This window comes from Orycteropus afer, unplaced genomic scaffold (assembly GCF_000298275.1).
Source record: "Orycteropus afer afer isolate SDZICR_OR568_19922 unplaced genomic scaffold, OryAfe1.0 scaffold00540, whole genome shotgun sequence".
Lineage (NCBI taxonomy): Eukaryota > Metazoa > Chordata > Mammalia > Tubulidentata > Orycteropodidae > Orycteropus > Orycteropus afer.
In genome coordinates, this window is record NW_006922127.1 from 65,804 (window position 1) to 83,769 (window position 17,966).

At 40.9% G+C, this 17,966-nt stretch overlaps 1 protein-coding gene across 1 annotated transcript in view; it reads left to right on the plus strand.

Annotated features, from left to right (window-relative positions):
- Window positions 1-344: 344 nt before the first annotated feature.
- PAN3 (poly(A) specific ribonuclease subunit PAN3) overlaps window positions 345-17,966 on the plus strand; it is a gene marked incomplete at its 5' end in the record, with an annotated part of 126,740 nt that continues 109,118 nt past the window's right edge. The window contains 4 exons of the mRNA XM_042782952.1: window positions 345-467; window positions 3,068-3,134; window positions 4,953-5,023; window positions 15,993-16,154. Coding sequence (XP_042638886.1) covers window positions 345-467; window positions 3,068-3,134; window positions 4,953-5,023; window positions 15,993-16,154 — 423 coding nt within the window. The remainder of the gene's footprint in view (window positions 468-3,067; window positions 3,135-4,952; window positions 5,024-15,992; window positions 16,155-17,966) is intronic.

Below are 17,966 nucleotides of genomic sequence, written 5' to 3' on the forward strand. Positions count from 1 at the left end.
TATCCCGTCTTTTGCTCTCAGAAGTTAGAGGAAGAAAACTTGATGAGGAAGCTGGAGATGCAAGTGTGTTTTCTTCATGATGGTGGTGGTGGCTTTAGGTGACTAATGTAAGTGACTACCTCTGTGGGAAAAATGGAGCCAATGTGAGTGCTGCTGTAACGAATTTCTAGAGTGGAGCCAGTTTTGTGTTTTTGTTTTTGTGCTACCTTTTGTTTACGAACAGGTCAGTAAAAGAAGTATGATAAAGATAGGTAAAAACTTTAAAAGTATTTTAGGAGCACAGAGACTAAATTAATGTTTTGTCCTCGTAATCATTTTAAATACTGCCTTTTCCTTTTCTTTCAGTTCCTGGGATAGATGGAGGTGCTGTAACTGATACTAGTCTCACAGATTCCTATTTCAGCAGCAGCTTTATTGGAGTCAATGGATTTGGAAGCCCAGTAGAAACAAAATATCCTTTGATGCAGGTATTGTTAGTATGGATTTATATTGCACTCAACGGTGAAGTTTATTCCAGGGGCTGAGGACATCTAGGGCATCTTGATTCATTCCTACATTTCTTGAGCAGAAGTGAGATTTTTAAGAGACGGGTTATAGGTAAGCCATCTCCTGTAGGGTGGAGTCAATGAAAACTTCGAAGGTTAGAGATTGGGGTGGGACGTCAGTGGAGAAGGTAGTTACTAGTTCCACTCCTCTCTGTGTTTGTGTGTGAATTAAACTTAATATTGATGAAGGCAGATTTTAATGGACTTTTTAAGTAGATGGTGCATCATATGTTATAAAAGTTGAAAGTTACAAAAGGTGTGTGATGAAGAGTGAAATTCCTTCCCATCTCTCACCCTGGTTAACCCCGTTCTTAGTTAACCTTTCTAGAGGCAGCCACCATTCCTACTTACTAGCTCCCTGTGTGTCCTTTCAGGAAGGTGCTTTGCATATAAAAGCATATTGCTGGTTTTGTTTGATTTTATTCAGCTTAAAAGTTTAATTCGCACCACTTGATGTCACTACTTTATTCACTAACTCTTTCTTGAGTTCTAATCCAAACTCAAACTCATTGCTGTCAAGTTGGATCTGACTCATAGCGACCCCTTCTTGGGTTTCTGAGGCAGTATCGCTATGGAAATAGATTGCCCAACCTTCCTTCCGAAGTTCTAGTCCAGAAATTTCATTGCCTCTAAATTTAGAGTCTCAGTATTTGAGGGACCTTTGACATTAGTGTATATTTTTGAGTTGTTTATTTTACCTACTTTGTTCTTTTTACCAGGTTTCTCTTCTTTATCACAATGACTGTATGCAATGTTGAGACATTCTTGTTTACTGTATCTGTTTAGATTGGAAAGGTAGAATTTTGTAGAATGGTAGTAAAATTGAAAGATAATCCACTGTTACTCATTGGAAAACTGCCATCATAATACAGATGGGGTGTTGTTTTTTCTGGTTTCTGTGATGCACTATTTTGTCCATTATTACAGTAACCAAGAAAAACCAAACCATTTGCCATCAAGTGGATTCTGACTCACAGCGTACCTGGAGGACAGAGTGGAACTGCCCCACAGGGTTTCCAAGGCTATGTCAGTCTTTATGGAAGCAAAGCCCAAACCACACCCACTGCCATGGAGTCTATTCCGACTCACAGCGCCCCTAGAGGACAGGGTAGAACTGCCCCACAGGGTTTCTAGGGCTGTCAGTCTTTACAGAAGCAGACTCCCTCGTCTTTCTCCCATGGAATGGCTGATGGGTTTGAACTGCCTACCTTTTGATTAGCAGCCAAAATGCCTTAGCTGCTGTACCATCAGAGCTTGTATTATTGTAAAGGGATTGTTAATACAAGTGGGTTTTTTAAATTTTAAGTTGGACTGATTTTAAGGGGATATAGGAAACCAGTGCTTTTCTGCACAACTTTAACTCTTATTTGTATGAAAACTGAGATTCTATGTAGATAGTCACACTCTGACTCATTTGAATCATAAGTAAACATGCATAGCCAAAAACTGCATTAGTTTTTAGTGAATAATTAAAAACTAGTTTATGTATAAACCCATTGCCATCGAGTCAATTCCAGCTTATAGCGACCCTATAGGGCAGAGTTGAACTGCCCCATGCGGTTTCTAAGGCTGTCAGTCTTCATGCAAGCAGACTACCTCATCTTTCTTCCACAGGGCAGCTGGTGAGTTGGAACTGCTGACCTTTGGTTAGCAGCCCAATGCTTTAACCACAGTGCCACCAAAGCTCTTAGTTTATGTATAGTTATACATATTTTTTGACTGTCCACTCCATGAGCCACAATTTCAAGCACTTTTCATATGTGTCCTTGTATCTAAGTCATCTTTAGACAATCCTTACCCCACTTAAAAAAAAATTATGTAGAAATTGAACTGAAGAAGTTGAGTCACCACGATCAGGGCTGTAGAGTTAAAGCCGGAGCTGGAATTTGAATCCAGAGTTCGTGGCATACTTTTCAAGGCACTGGGTTAGATACCATAATGTGAAACAAGGACTTGTGGGTCTGGGATGAAGGGCCGGCCTTCCAGGATGGAGCAACCACAGAGGTGATGGAGTTAGTTGGGAAAGCCTGGGGCTTATTTAGAGAGCAGTGAATAGCCCAGTTGTATAGGATCTGTAAGGTGTGTGAAGGATAAAATGCTTTGGGAGAGGATCTGAGAGCATTTGTTGATTTTATACATGGTTTATCCGTATCATGATCTCTTGAATGGATATTGGAACTGTATTCCTCTACGGAATCTTATTATTCCAGAGATGTAAGGAATCTGTGGGGACATAGAGGCTGCGTGTCTTGCCCAGGGTGATAAGTTACATAAATGGAATTCAAAATAGGTCTGCAACTTGGGCTTAAAATTACTGGCTAGTGAGTAAATGTTTGTTTGATGTGTTGCAGGGAGTCTGTGGAAGGTTTTGCATAGATTGCTGTGATCCAGGCATATGAAGGAAGATGTGTTTGTCAGTCACCTGAAACATGGGCTGGAGGGGATGGGCCTTAGCTCAGGGGCGGAGCACCCAGCGTCCTGTGTTCCTCAGTGATGGGATGTATCTGTATTTTGTTTTCCAGAGAATGACTAATAGTAGCAGCTCCCCAAGCCTTCTCAATGACAGTGCCAAGCCATACGCAGGCCATGGTAAGACTCACCCCGCTTGTGCTTCTTGACTCCAAAATCAGTACCTTACCCATGGTAGACAGTTGGGAAAATACAGCCAAGTACAAAGAAGAAAATTAAGATCTCTCTTTTTTTCCACTCAGAGATAACTGTTAGATTTAGATTCTCTCCTTTTAAAAAAATATGTGTGTCTGTGTGTGTATACACATATATCATGGTAAACATCCTTTATGTTACGAGTGTCCATTGTTACAAATTGAATCCATGTTTTTGTTCCATAGTTTCCTTAACTGTTCCTTTTCCTTTTTTTCCTGTTTAAACTGTTGCAGTTCACTGCATGTGTGTGTGAATTTGTGTTCATATTTTGGGTTCTTTGTCTTGAGTATGTTATTTAAATTGGTATTACTGTTTCCAAGATTGTGGATATTTGTAAGTCTTTTGATACAGAATTTGTAGATGTCTTTCTGTATCCTATTTTAAGGATACATATTCAAGGATGGTTTTTGCTACATACCTAACAGGTGAGCACTAATGCACCGGCATCAGTAGAATTTGAGATGCGAGAGTAAGAATGTGCACAGTATGATTTCCTGGGTAGACACTGTTTGTGTATCATATCTCCCTCATTATCTGGAAGTTTCATCCTTTGTTTCTTTTGCTTTTGAAAAAACTAGCAACATTTTAATATTGAATGAAATGATTAAGCTAATTTGTAACGGTATAATAATTTTAGTATTACTGTATAGTTTAAATGCTGACTTTTAAATATTATTTTAATTATTATTATATTGAGTACATTAAATGTATAAGTTGTATAAAAATATTTTTTATTTCTTGCTATTTGAATAGCTTTCACATTGCATGCATGTCATGGTTACTTAATATAAACTAATTTTAATATTGTCATACTTGTGTTCATAATTTGGGTTATTATGATACTAGTATATTAATATTATTAATAAAATTAATACTCTAATGAAAGTCTAGATCATGAAAATCCAGGCAGAAAAAGCCAGAGAAATTGAGTCCCAACCTACATGTACTCCAGTGTGAAGAGATGCAAGGTGCCTGTAAATGAGTTCGTTGAATGCTTTGTTTAGAATTTCACAGATAATTTAATGAGACAGCAAAACAAAAGATTAACTAAAGCCCAGAAAAGAAGATAAAATATTACAGTGTATCTCATGCATAATCTTTCCCAGACATTTGTAGATGCAACTTTGTTTGTAACTTCAGAAGGTAGAGCATCCAACTTTGAGCCTGTAAAATAGTTGGATTTTGTGGTCATGTTTTGAAAACATTTAACAGTTCCATCCTTAAAAACTAAGTAATTATCTTTCTATCAAGAATTTCAAATACCTGGTGACAAAGTAAGTAATACAGGTTAATCTGTAGAGTAGATGGTTTTAAAGCCTTAAACCAAGTCCAGATCTCATTGTGGTTGACAGCCCTCCTTTTTTTTTAAAAAAAAAAAATCCTTTTCATGATTTAACTCTTAAGAATGCATTTATATATTGTAGGTACACTTAACTTCTTTCATAAATACATACTGGCAATAACATGGCTAAAAGTTCTTTTTCTCTGATTTTTCCTTTGGTTCTAAGCAGACGTCCTAATCCTTGTAGCTTCGTAATAAGTAGGTACTGAGTGCTGGCTGAATGAAGCCTCTAATTGTGTTGTACTCACTAAGAGAGTACTCGACCATTAAGAGTGTGTGAGGCACCGCATTGAGTTAGTCCTCAGCGTGTGCTTTCTGTTATTATTAGAGGCCTTGTCATGTATTAGATTTGTGGGTTACCTGAGTTGTCTATTTGGAAACTTATGTAACTTACCTTCCAGATGCTCTAACTTCACCTGCTTCATCCTTGTTTAATGACTTTGGTGCCCTCAACATCTCTCAGAGAAGAAAGGTAGGTGGAACAAAGTGACGACGGGAAGGTAACTGGAATCTAGAGGGACGTTGGGACCGTAACCTACACGAAGGCCATATTCTTTCAGGTGTGGGGAGGGCTTTTGATGGCTTGCAATGTTTTTCTTTTTCCTTTTTATGTATCTCATGTGGAATTTGATTTTCTTTTTTTAAAGATCATGGAATGTCATGGAGTTTTTGCATGGAATAGAGAGGTTTTTATATGAAGGCATGGAATCCTACTAGATGCGTTTGTTAATTTTCTTTATCTGAATGTGTTCTGTTTTTGAAATAGCATCTGATTTAATGTCATGCTGGTTGTTGCTGTTAGCGTAACCTGGGCACACGGGTATATGTAGGCACATACGTCACGTTTCAAGTTTATTTTCTGAGTGGTTTGTCTAGATTTCAGAGATTTCTTCCCTAATTTAAACCTGTCATGCTGGCATTACAGATCATCCTTAAGAGTTTTAATTTTTCATAATTGACCCAACTGCTTAAAACTGTTAACATTTTCTTCATATTAGAAATTAATTTTATTTGGAATTGAGATTGATAGACCATGTATAGATTTTTGAAATATTTTTAAAGACTTATTCCATAAGAAGTAGTATGAAACTTTATTATATTTTAATGTCTTTGAGTCTTAATGAGCACCATTATGTTAATTGTAATGATCATCTTAGAAAACATGGTCTTTTGGTTAGAATTAGTAGCTGCTAATGTTGTTCAGGAAGTATCAATCTTAGTGTAAATTACTATAACGTTCAGTTTCCTAAGTAACGGTAGAAAGATTCAAGATAAAAGAGTATTAATTTTAGGAAAACTTTTTAGATACAAGCTTCACATGTGCCTAGAAAGAATCTGATCAGAAGGTGGTATAAAATAAAATTCAGAAAGGCTAGGTGTTTTCAAGAGAAAAAAGTCTGGGACAGGCAAAGTACATTAACACCTTGTGCACCCGGTATTAGCTCAGTCTGAAAACATGGATGAGAACAGGAGATCGTTTTACTTTCAAGCAACTAGAATTGATAACTTAAAATGTATGGGTTGGATTTATAGACTCTCACTGGGAACAAATTACTCTTACTTTGACTGCTATTCAAATACATTGGAGTATTTAGTTTCTAAACCCATTTAGAAGTAGAGTTGGACACAACCCACCATTGACAGTAGTGAGAGGTGACAATAGGCAAAGCCTGTCAGTATGGGAGGGAGCAGTAAAATGTAGAAAAGCAGATACAACCGGCAGTCAGCTGTGTAGCGCGTGGGGGCGAGAAAAGGGCCTTCGTTGGTCTTAGTACATCCCTCCCCCAATGGCTTTGTCCACTTCTTTACAATAGTGATCAGTTAACTAACAGGGAGCATTTCTGATGTATGAATAAAAAATAAACTAGAATGGAAAATGAACAGTTAGGTGTTGGCTAATATAATGGGCTGGTGAGCTGCATCTTAAAATTGAAATACATGTTACTGGCATTTATTTTTGAGGAAATAGGAGCAGTTTCAGGGGATTGGAAGAGGGAGCCGATACAGTGCCTTTTCTTTGTAATTTTATTTTAGTAAAGGAAGAGAATGAAAGGAGGTATTGCTTGAAATGTCACCTCAGCATTTGGAGAGATGTTGACATACATCCTCCTTGAGCAGATTAACAGAACAAAGGAGCACTCCCTCACGTTGTGCGGTCCTGGGTCTCTGGGTTTTTGACTCTGGCCAGCTTTCTAGCTGTCACCCTCCCATCTGTGAAATAATGAGCGCGGCCTGGATAATGCACTGGCGGCTTCCCTCTCCAAAATGTGTTGTCTGTCTAAATTGAAAGCACCCCAAAGTCAGCTTCTTCCTAGAAGTTCATGGTTCATGTAGCATAGCTTTGAAGGACCATATATATATATATATTTTTTTTTTTTGCCATTTACATTTAAAATAATGTGTACTCTTGAGATATGTAGCTTTTTCCAAGTGAGCTGTATAGTTAGAAATCTGTGTTAAGTGCAGGTGGCATATATTTAAAAATTGTTACCAGCTGAGTTGAGAAGGCTTACAATCTCTTCATATTAGAAACAGCCTTGGCCTGTCACACATTGTGAATTGAAGGCATATGAGGACTGTCTATTTTTCTTCTGTTAGTAATCACCAATGTCTGTTTCATGATGTAATTCTAGTGGAAGTAGCTCAAAATTATGTTCATACTTAGTTACCATTTCCGGTTTGTCTACGCCAGCTAGCTTAGTGACGTTTACTTCATAATATCGGGTGACAGGTAGGTTGGCCCTGCTCACTGCTACTTCATGGGTAGTGAGGTGAATTGTGGAGTTGGGCCAGTCTCTGGGCCACCTTTGCTGGTTTCTGTGTGGGATGTGTGAATCACAGGGACCAGATCCACGAGGTGTCTTTATTGTAGACAGTTTCCTGTGTACTTTGTGGAAGTTCTGGAAAGAAAGGATGGATGTTCTCTACTTCCCCCAAGTCTGGTTGGAGAGGCCACGGCTGGGCCTGCTAGTGACCTTCAGGAGTTAGTGCCGAAGGAAGTGTCTGGTGATTGCTGAGCATTCTTCGGATGCAGGAGTTTGTGGAGAGAGAGGCTTTGAGTTGGGTGTTATCATGAGGAACATGGAGGAGCAAAGAGGCCTAGACAGAAGGTATTGCTTGATTGCTTTTAGAGGTAGGACATTCAGTAAATTTCTTACTTGTCTTCCTCTGAGTATCATGCATAAGCTAAGAAGGTATAGCAAAGGACCTTGTTACCTGAAGAATTCGTTAAAGTGTGGCACATTGAAGAAGAGGTTCCCTACAGTTCATCTGTGTGATGTCGGTGTTGTTAGATACGTGGAAAACTTCCAGAAGCAGTTGAATACTGAGGACATACCGCAGGACACACCTTTGCCCCATTAGAAATGATGCATCATTTTATAAATAAAATAAAAATGTACCTAGTTATTCTTGACCAAGGGTGGTGGTGGTGGAAGGAATTGTGTTATGTGTATATTGTGGCAAGCCCTCTCTGACACAGGACATGACTTAGACTCTTTGAAACAATGAGAGTTAATAGACTAGCATGTAACACGTTGGCAGTCTTAATGGCCAGATTAGGGAAGTCGAAATGGAGCGTTACTATGCAGAGAGACAGACACCGAGTTGCATGTGTGGTTTGGACCAACAGCGAAGTGCTCAGGGAGAAATCCTCTGGGAGCAGGTCATCGGTAACAGGGTTACATGTTCCAACACCGACCTTTGTGAGGGAGGTGATCCGCCGCTAGGGCGTTTCGCTGACCAGGCTTGCGGAGCCGCGGTTTCTATAGGGCCACCTGCGGCCAAGACGGGAAGTCCTCGCCACCTGTGCCGCGCAGGCCTGCCTTCCCTTTGGCACCTTTCCTCCTTGGTTTTAGCATTCCTCCTTTTCCGTTTCCTCCCCTCCCCCCAGCAGGCAGAGCTTTCTGAGCCATCCTGTTTACTTCTTCAGGTCTTGATTTGAGGGCTCCTTGTTAGGACCGGGCCGGCAGGAGCAGAAGAGGCTGGCTCGCCACTGAGGGAGGGCTCCATTTGTGGGCGACGTCGGCAGCGGAGGTTCTGGATCCCTGTGCCGACATCACAGTTTCCTGGGTGAACCTTCTCTGCTTGCTTCCCTGTTGGCACTCGGGTTGGGTTTACCCTCCACTGCATCTTAAGAGCATCTATCCTCATCTCCATGTCTCCGCTACAGAACGTACTAATGGTCTGTGTTTTGTGTTTTTTGACTAACTTGACATTTAAATTTTCATTGTAACATTTCTGTTCCAAAGTCTTTGAAGGATGGTGTCCATGTTCTGCTCCAGGCAATAAAACACAGAATACGAGATAAACTGGAGGGTGTGCGTTGGGTTCCTTCATGGAGAAAGTGGCATGAATTTGGAGGCATCGACAAGATTAGAGCACAGGCAGTCTGGAACGTAAAGACTTGGGGATCCTGTGATGCATACACCTTGTTGGAGCATCAGACCTAGTGCTGAGCTCAGGAAAAACGAAAGATGAAGAGAAAATGGAGAGGATAGTCAAAAATAACTGAAATTCTAAGGGAAGTTGCTCCCTAAAAAATCATTTGTGAAACAGTTGTTTTTAAGTTCTTTATACACATCCTCAAAGAAATGATGTTTTATGGCATCCCACATTAGTGTTTGTGACCTATGAGTATCACACAGGAATACCTCTGTGGAAAATTATATTTGGAATTCTAAATGAACACGCTCAAAACTACTTTACCTTTTACCGGAGTCGAGATAACCTCCCTTCACCTCCATGACTTGTCAGGCTTTGGAGTGTGTACTGTCCCAGTTTAAGCCAGGTGGGGGTGAGGTTTTAGACTTCAGAATGCATACATGCTGTAGTGGACACCAGGGGAGTTGTTGGAGTTCAAGTTCAAGTCAACAGGAGCACCTGTAGTTCCTATTTATAGCTTGCTCCCAGCGGAGCCCCATGGTGGCTTTTATCTCCCCTAGGACTGGTATTTACCCAGTGGTGTGGGTTAAGTAAGTATAATGGATTTGGACTTTGACACCAGACAGCCTGAATTGAATCCTTGTTTAACCTGTTGAATGCTGGTTTGCTGCACTGGTCAGCTTATTAGTAAACATTTCTGTTCCCTGATTTGCAAAATGAGAACAGTAGCTCATAGTATTTACTGTGCATAGCTGTTTTGAGGGCTGAGATGCATTGCCTGGCATCGAGTGCCCAGTGGTCACTGTTACTGGGGATGATTCATGGCATTAGCCAGGCCTCTCCAGGTTTGCTTGGCAGCTGTTATCTGTTATTAAATAAATATCTTTTTGTCGCTGCTCCCTGTGGGTCAGGCCATGGTAGCATTGCCCACCGGAAGAGCCGCTCTGAGGATGCCCACCTTTTCTTTGAAGTGTTCAGGCTCCCAACCCCATTAGTTTTTGACTGCCTCCCTGCAGAGCTGTTAGCTTCTCAAACATATCCTTCAAATTTGGTGAAAATCCATCTTGTGTTTTTGCTAGTGATGTAGCAGGAGATAGAGAGAAAGCTGATGTTTTTATGTTGACAGTGATTTTCTTGATCTGTTCCAGGTAACATGCTAAAGCTTAAACGCTTCTTTTTAAAGAGTTGTTTTAAACTTCATTAATTATTTAATCACTCCAACAATTCTTTGAGCAGCTTTATTTATTTATTTGCTTTTCCTTGTACCAATGGGGAGATGGAAGTTTTGAGAGATCAAGTAGTTACCTTAGAGTAATACAGGTAATATTTACTTAAATTTCAGAGAAAAACAAAAATCTCACGTTCGGGGCCAAATGATAAGGTAAGATAACTAACTGAGTGAGTGTTGTATAAAGTGAGAGATGGAGAGGGTTAGAGGAAAAGGCCACTGAGGAGATGGAGACGAGGGGAAGTCTGCTCACGTGGTGACATCTCGGGGAATTTTTGTCAATCCATTTTCTGGGGCAGGAGTACACAAACTTTGATACTTGATGGACAGCCTTTCAGAAATCCTTCATAAATGTGTGTTCCACTTATAGGTGCTCCTTTTCCTACATTCTTGAAAACACTGAGTTACAGATGTCTTTTGTGTTTGTGTAATTTCGTCTTCAGAAAGGAGTTCCATTTTCATTGGTGCTGTTGACCTTCTCGCTTACGGCTCTTGACTCCAGTGTCTCTTTCACGCCCTTTGCTCAGTTTTCTCTTGCTCTAGTCTTTTAGCTGTTCCAGGAGTTCTTTGTATATTACTGGTGTTGTTGTCAGCTGCCCTCAGTTGGCTCGAACTCATGGGGACTCCGTTCCCACCGGGACAGGCCGCTGTGGTCCATGGGCCACAGTGGTTAAGTTGTGGGAGTAGAGCACTGGGCCCTTCGTGCTAGGCTGTCTGCATCTGGAAGCGCCCCTGAAACGTGTTCATTTGCACACGACGTGCTTTGGCCGGGAATGGAACCCGGGTCTCCCACGTGAAAGGCAACAAATTCTCCCACTGACCCAGCATTGCCCTCTCTCTGTATAAAACATGTTGGCATTGATTTGATTCAGACTCCTGACCTGCAGGCTGGAGGAGACCTGCCCCGTAGGGGTTCCAAGCCTGTCAGTCTTTACGGAAGCAGACGGCCTCATCTGAGCGGCTGGTAGCTTTGCTGACCTGTCCGTTGGCAGCTGAGTGCTTAACCACTGCACCTGTGGGGCTCCTCTTTGTGTATTAGGGGTTGCAAGATTCTGTCGCGTGTTGCGGTCTCCCTCCTGTTCTGTCCTTTGATCTTGAATTTCCCAGGTATTTATCCTGTTGGTTTTGAAATGTCATACTTAACCCTGATTATCTGATTAAATACGTTAAAAAATAAGCTCCTAACTAATTCCTGTTGAAGAAAGGTGACGATTCCCTGTGTATTGAGTTAGTGACTTTGACTTGAGGGGACTGTCGCTGGTTTTGTGCAGGATCCATTGTCATTTTTGTGGCTGAAGCTCTCCAGTCAGTGGTCAGCCCCCCTCAACAGGTGGCTGTGCCTTGGACTCTCTCCTCTGCGTTTCGCCTGCTGGGCTGGGTGGAAACGCACTGTCTTCCTTTTGCTGATCTCTATACTTAGTCTCTAGGAGCCCTGGTAGCATAGTGCCTAAGGCACTTGACTGCTCACCAGAAGGCTGGTGGTTCAAACCCACCAGCCACTTCTCGGAAGGAAGGTTGGGCAATCCTACTTCCGTAGTGATACTGCCTCGGAAACCCAAGGAGGGGTCGCTATGAGTCGGGGCCAACTCGACGGCAAACAACAACAACAACATACTCAGTCTCTTGTTTTCTTAAAATGCTGTACAAGTAACAGTAGATAAAAACTTATTTAAAACTGTGATAGTTGCTATAGAAAAGACTTGGCTTTGATAGCGTTAAACCATTTGATTTTCCCGCTGAGTGTCCTTTAGGTTGACTTCTAGGGATTGCATTGAGATAAAGGTAGGTTTTGGGAAGAACAAGGTAAAATTTCTTGTTTCAGACGAAGTGTGTGACCATATGCTTTTTTTTGTGCTTTATTATAATTGAACTTTGTGTGAATTGACTACTTGTTTTTGTTGAGTCAAGAGTGATTCCTCCCTTCTCATGACTGTGAGGGACTTTTGTTGTGTCGCTGAATTGCTGGAGAATTCTCAGTGGAGTGGTTTACACTTTACCCTGTTTGAACACATGTCAACCGAACTCCTTGTGTGCCTTCTCCACTCACTGTGTCATACTCTTGGCTGCAGCCATCATCTCGTTTTATAGCTTAGGGGATTTGGGGTTAGTTCTCATACATAATGGTGATAGTTTAGTAAAACTCTGACCCATTTGACATTTGGACCAAGGCACTAGCAGATCATTATGAGATTATCTGGTTGACTTTGTCACACTCTGTTCTGGTCATCGTATCGACAGGGTGTTTAATAGCTAGTATTGAAAACTTGACATTACTCATGGTTCGTCCCTGTTTTCCTAGGAGGTATAGGTAGGGGCGGGGAATGAAATTATTTGTGAAGATAAGTTTAGAATTCGTATCCACAAATAGATTAACCTAAGGTTAAGCTGAATTTAACCAGAAACCATATACTTTGCCCCAACTCTATTTTTGACCCAAGGTTTGTTCTTGCATCTTGAAAATGGAAGTAGAGCTTCTTAATTTTATTTCTTTGAATGAATGAACAGATAAAGCTTTGTTTCTCATTGATCTTGTCCTGGCCAGTTGGATTCAAGGAGAGATTGATTCATTTAGCAGCTTGTATTTGACCATCTTAGTATTGGCTAGAGTAATATTAAGATTGTAGGATTTTAGGGAATAGCAAAGAATGCCAACAATGTTTCTTTACTTTGGGAAAGGGCTACTACCGTGATGACGAGTACTGGCTTTGCAGTCGGACCTTAGGTTCATTGTGAGACTCTGGGCAACTTATGTAACCTCTTTTAAGTCTCACTCATCTCAGCTGCTAACCAAAAGGTGGGCGTTTCGAACACTCCAGCTGCTCCATGGGAGAAAGATGAGGCAATCTGCTTCTGTAAAGACTGACAGCTTTGGAAACACGATGGCACTGGGTTTGGTTTGGTTTGGAGACATGGCAAGGTGCCACCTTTGAACTATTACTGACATTTTTCTTCCGTCTGAAATGCTTATCTTCCCTTCCCATCCTCACCTGTTTATCTCACCAAGTTGTTAGTAATAAACACATTAACGGGTGTGAAGTACTTGTGAAGTACTTGACAGGTGCCTTACCTTTGATTAACTGTTTTCTTGCCTTAAGTTCAATCACAATAAAAAGTGTTTTGTATGCAAGGGCACACATGTAAAGTAAAGCAAAGGGAACATTTTTGCTAATGAGCCAGTGGGCTGTTTAACATAGGCTGGCATGTGTTGATTACTTTGCTGAAATTTGTATAAACACTTTTATGATCATTCCAGTTGGTAGTTTATTGTGGAAATTATTTTCCTGAGTAAAATAGAACCAAACCAAACCAAACCTTTTACTCGGTTTCACTTAGAACATGTCAGTAACTTGGGCATGGCATTTTATTTCTCCACATCTTATATTCAGGTCCCCTTCTAAAGCAGACAGATGTGACTAGTTGCAGTTCGATATTCCAGTTTGATTGACTGTGGTCTGGTCAGGCATCCCCTGTTTTGTGAAGTCCTCTTAGTCTCTGCCCTCTTGGTCCCTTGATTACATACATGTTACCACAGAAGTACGTCACAGTGAGTTAGGTTGTGTTTGTGTGTCTGTGTTACCTACTAGATTGTATTCTCTGTTTGAGGGCAAGGTGTGTTTTGAATTCGTAGTTGAAATCTAGCTACTTAGAGGAATTCCTCATACCACTTAGATTTTTAAATGCCTAGTTGCACATACCTTTTTTGTTTAAGGAATAAATAATAGTTCAGATTTGGAGTTTAGCGTACAGATGAGGTTTTGGTTTAATGTACGTTCTGTGTGATGAGACACTGTTCCTCGTCTTTTTGCCTCACCATTGGGATCTCCATTGGTGTCTTCCCTTTTTAGATGTCACTCTGGGTCCTGCTGCTTGTGGTAGTTTTTTAGATGGTGTGGATACCTCAAGTCTGGGTTCACTCTTAATGAAGGTTTTACTCTTGGATTAGAGTTTAATGTGATGTCTGTGATGGCACCTGCTTGGAAAACTCTTCTACCTCAGAGACTTGGGCCATGTGTCCATCATAAGAGCTACTGAGGAGGGCGAACAAAATGTTAGATTTATTTTAAAACCTTCATTCAATATTGTTTAATGCAGTCCTGTATAGAAAATCAGCTGGTAATAACCAGCTGGTAATGGGGTCAAAAGCAAGTCCGAATATGTGAAGGGTTGGTGTTACAGCCATTCAAAGCAACAAGGCTGTTGCTTTCAGTTATCTCTTTGGAACTTGGATTTCTTTGTATTACTTGCATTTGATAGGCTATGCTTTTGGTTAAGGATGTGTTCTTGGACAGAAATTTTCTGAAATTTAAGTTTTAAATTATGTATGTCTTAGTTAAGGTTAGGTAACTCCTGTACATGCACACCTTTTTATAGCTGTCTACTTGAAGCAGAAACTTAGAACTTTTTTTTGCATAAGGGAAGGCTTTATTTGAAAGGATTATTGTGATGACCCGGAATCTTGCCCTTCCATTCTTTCTAAGGAGTTAAGTTATTAGAAATAATTTGCTTCAGAATTCTTTGGCTTACCATGTGGTTCCGTGGCATGAACCATGAAGAGTTCATGTTTATTCTCATCCCCAAAAGTTGTTTGTGGTGTAGACACAGAAAGTAACTGACTTAGTCAAGATTACAAAGCGGTGGGGATATTTTAAACTCATAAAACTTTACCCATGGCCATTCTTTTGGGGTTGGTAGGTAGTATGGTTGCTTTTCTTCACGTTAGTGTGATTTTTTTTCCCCGTTTTCTTTTCCCTTATTATGTCAAAGATAACATAGCAGGAGGCGGACCCACTGGAGAGCAGAGAAGCTACTTTCCATAGGATCATTTCCCTTGGCATCATTTCCCAGGTCCTGCTGATGGACTGTTTTCTTCGACTTGGTTGTCCCTAGCATGGCAACTTTTACAAATGTGTTTGTCTGGCGACAACAGCTATTTTGGAAGAAAGTTCATTTTACACTGTGTTTCAGCAGGCTTCCCGTATACCACAGCTGCACAGCGAGTGCACAGAGTGCGCTCCTCTAGGCTTTACATTAGGTGCCTGCGCATGCGCCCTCTAAGGTGCGACTTAGTGCAGATTTGCTGTAGTTAAGAAAAGTGAGGTGGTCGGAACCACTGTTAACTGTCCCACACAGAAGTCCTGCCGACTGTTAACTATCATTTACTGACGTGGTAATGTTAGCCAAGGAAGTTATGATTTTATTAAAAACGTTTTTGGATTTTCTGGAGCCACAATGAAATTTGTGTGTTTCATTTTATTTTTTTAGCCTGCCCTTCCTTCTTTTCATTTAGTGACCTTTTCAAAGCTCGGTATAAAAAGAGAGAGTGACTTGCCTTGGACTTGCCGTCCATTCCTGCAGAGTCACCTCCTTGTTAATGAGGTGGTTCTTGGGAGCAAGTAAAGTAGCCAGGTGGGCCTAAGACAACCATCTATTCTGCAGACACTTTTATACCTGTATTTTGTACCTTTGAAGCCATTTCCTCCCATTGCAGTGAGACTAGGTAAGTGCCAGTGGAAGCCATTTTGCAAAGCGTGTCCTTTGCTGATAATTTATGTTCATAAAATAAAGTCTATAAAAATGAGAATACAATGTGTTTCTTTAAAACATGTGTTGCTTTATAGAATATTGTTGTTCAGCCTATCAGGACTCTGGGTACTTTTGGAGGTGAGGGTGGGGGTGGGGGGTGATGGTGGGTGGCGACTGGATGTTAGAGGGAGTGTCTTAGAAATTCACCTGGTCCCTCTTGCACCATTCCCAACCCCTTCTGTATGTTAGTTGAGGCGAGTCTGAGGGATGTTAGGAGTGGCCTGGTTTCTTTCCTTCTTTTTCCTAGCCAAGGAAGTATCGCCTGGGCATGCTGGAGGAGAGGCTAGTTCCGATGGGATCCAAGGCACGAAAAGCAAAGACCCCTATTGGCTGCCTTGCCGACAGGTGTAAATCAGGAGCCCCCATGAATATGGTTTGGTGGAACAGAGTCACAGAAAACCACGTACAGGTAAACATTTTTATTAGACATGTTTCGAAAGCGAGTATCTTGGCTGCTTCCTGTCTCTCTGGTCTGTGGGGTGGTGGGTATGAAAGGGTCAGGTGACTTGCCTGATAGACTTACGTGATTTTTGTGCTTTCTCTGATTGTAGTAGATTTCCATGTTTTTTCTTTCTTTCTTTTTTTTTTTTATTTATTAACTTTCTTTTTCCCATTAGGATTTTGTTGAGTTTAGTTATTTCTAACATACAAGTTCTTCTGAGTACTGTATTCAAAAGTCATTCAATGAAACTCACCACAGAAAGTCCTGTTGACAAGGAATCTGAAGCCCCATCCATTTTCTTTTTCTACATTTCTGCTGTAAATGACAATTGTACGTGAACAGACATACTGAGGATTTGCTCCAAACTCAACTTCAGTAGTACATTGTCCTAGCATTAATGTAGACACATTGCAGTCTCTCACTCTCCCTTTGCTTATTGGTAAATAATAAATGTTATTTTTTTACAGCTCAAGGCTAGCTTCTGTGTAAGGTTCTGAATTATCCACAAAACAATTTAAATTATGTTCCGTTTTAATGTAGTTTACAATTTTTATAGTCTTACTTTTTAAAAACTAGGTGGTTCTTGTGTGATATAGATAGTTTGGCTCCTCCTACTTTCTGTTTAACCAGAAGTAAAATGTCTTTCCTTCGACACTTTCTGAGTAAATGGATGCTTTAAATATATTACTGGCCAAAGCCTGTGATTCTGTGTGAGCACCCCCACAGTGTCACTGGGGTAACAAGTGGGTTTTACCTCGGTCACCAAGTGTGCATCATCAGGGGTTCTTCCGTCCTTTGTTCTGTTCACCGTTGATACCACAGCAGTGCCTGTGTAGTTTTGGGCACAGGAGTGAACCAGTTGACCTGAAAATACTGCAGAACACGTATTTGCCTGGCTGAGCTCTTGATGAGAATTTTACTAAAGATAAGGAAAACCTGAGGAGATCAGCATTATCACCTATGTAACATTTCATTGGAAGGTTTTGCATCTGTCGATGACAAATAGCGGTGCAGTAGTTCTGCCGCGTTTTCTTGACCTTGAGAGCAGTAGCAGAGAGATTTGATAGAGGGTTTCAGTTATTTTTCTGTCTGAAAATAAATTGGAACCCAACTATTTCAGAAGAGATAAAAGTGGAACTGGAACTGCTGGTGAGATGCGGGGTCTGGGACACTGGAAAATGTGAAAGCATAGCCACGTGACCTGCCCAGAGCTGCCCGCTGTGCCCCAGTGGCAGATCTGAGGTGCCTCTTGAGTCTGTCTTAAAGGTCATTCAATTAGTGTACAATTGAATGTGCATGATAGGTATGCTGTGTTTTTAAAGTTGAAACAGCTCTCAATGGATTTACCGTCATACCAGAAAGATTAGATGGGTGTCACCTGAATTTACTATATGGACATGAGGAGTGCTCTGTTAGCCTGGTCTGGTAACACACCATGTTTGTGCAGCATTTTATAGCTCCGACCCACCTCACATTGTCAGTCACATGGTGAGATATTGAAAACTAGCCATCTGGTCTCCATCATGACCTTTGTGGAGTCTTAAACTGGAAACTGGAGAGTGTTTCACACAGAGCAAAGACTGTGTCATCAAGTTTGGTTTGTTTTTTTTCCTATTGGAGTTTTCTTCTTTAAACCAAAAAGCCAAACTCACTGCCATTGAATTGATTCTGGCTCATAACGAACCCCATTGTGTTTCCAAGGCGGTAAATCTTTACGGAAGTAGATTGCCCCGTCATCCTTCCGTGGAGTGCCTGGTGGGTTTGAACCACCAGCCTTTG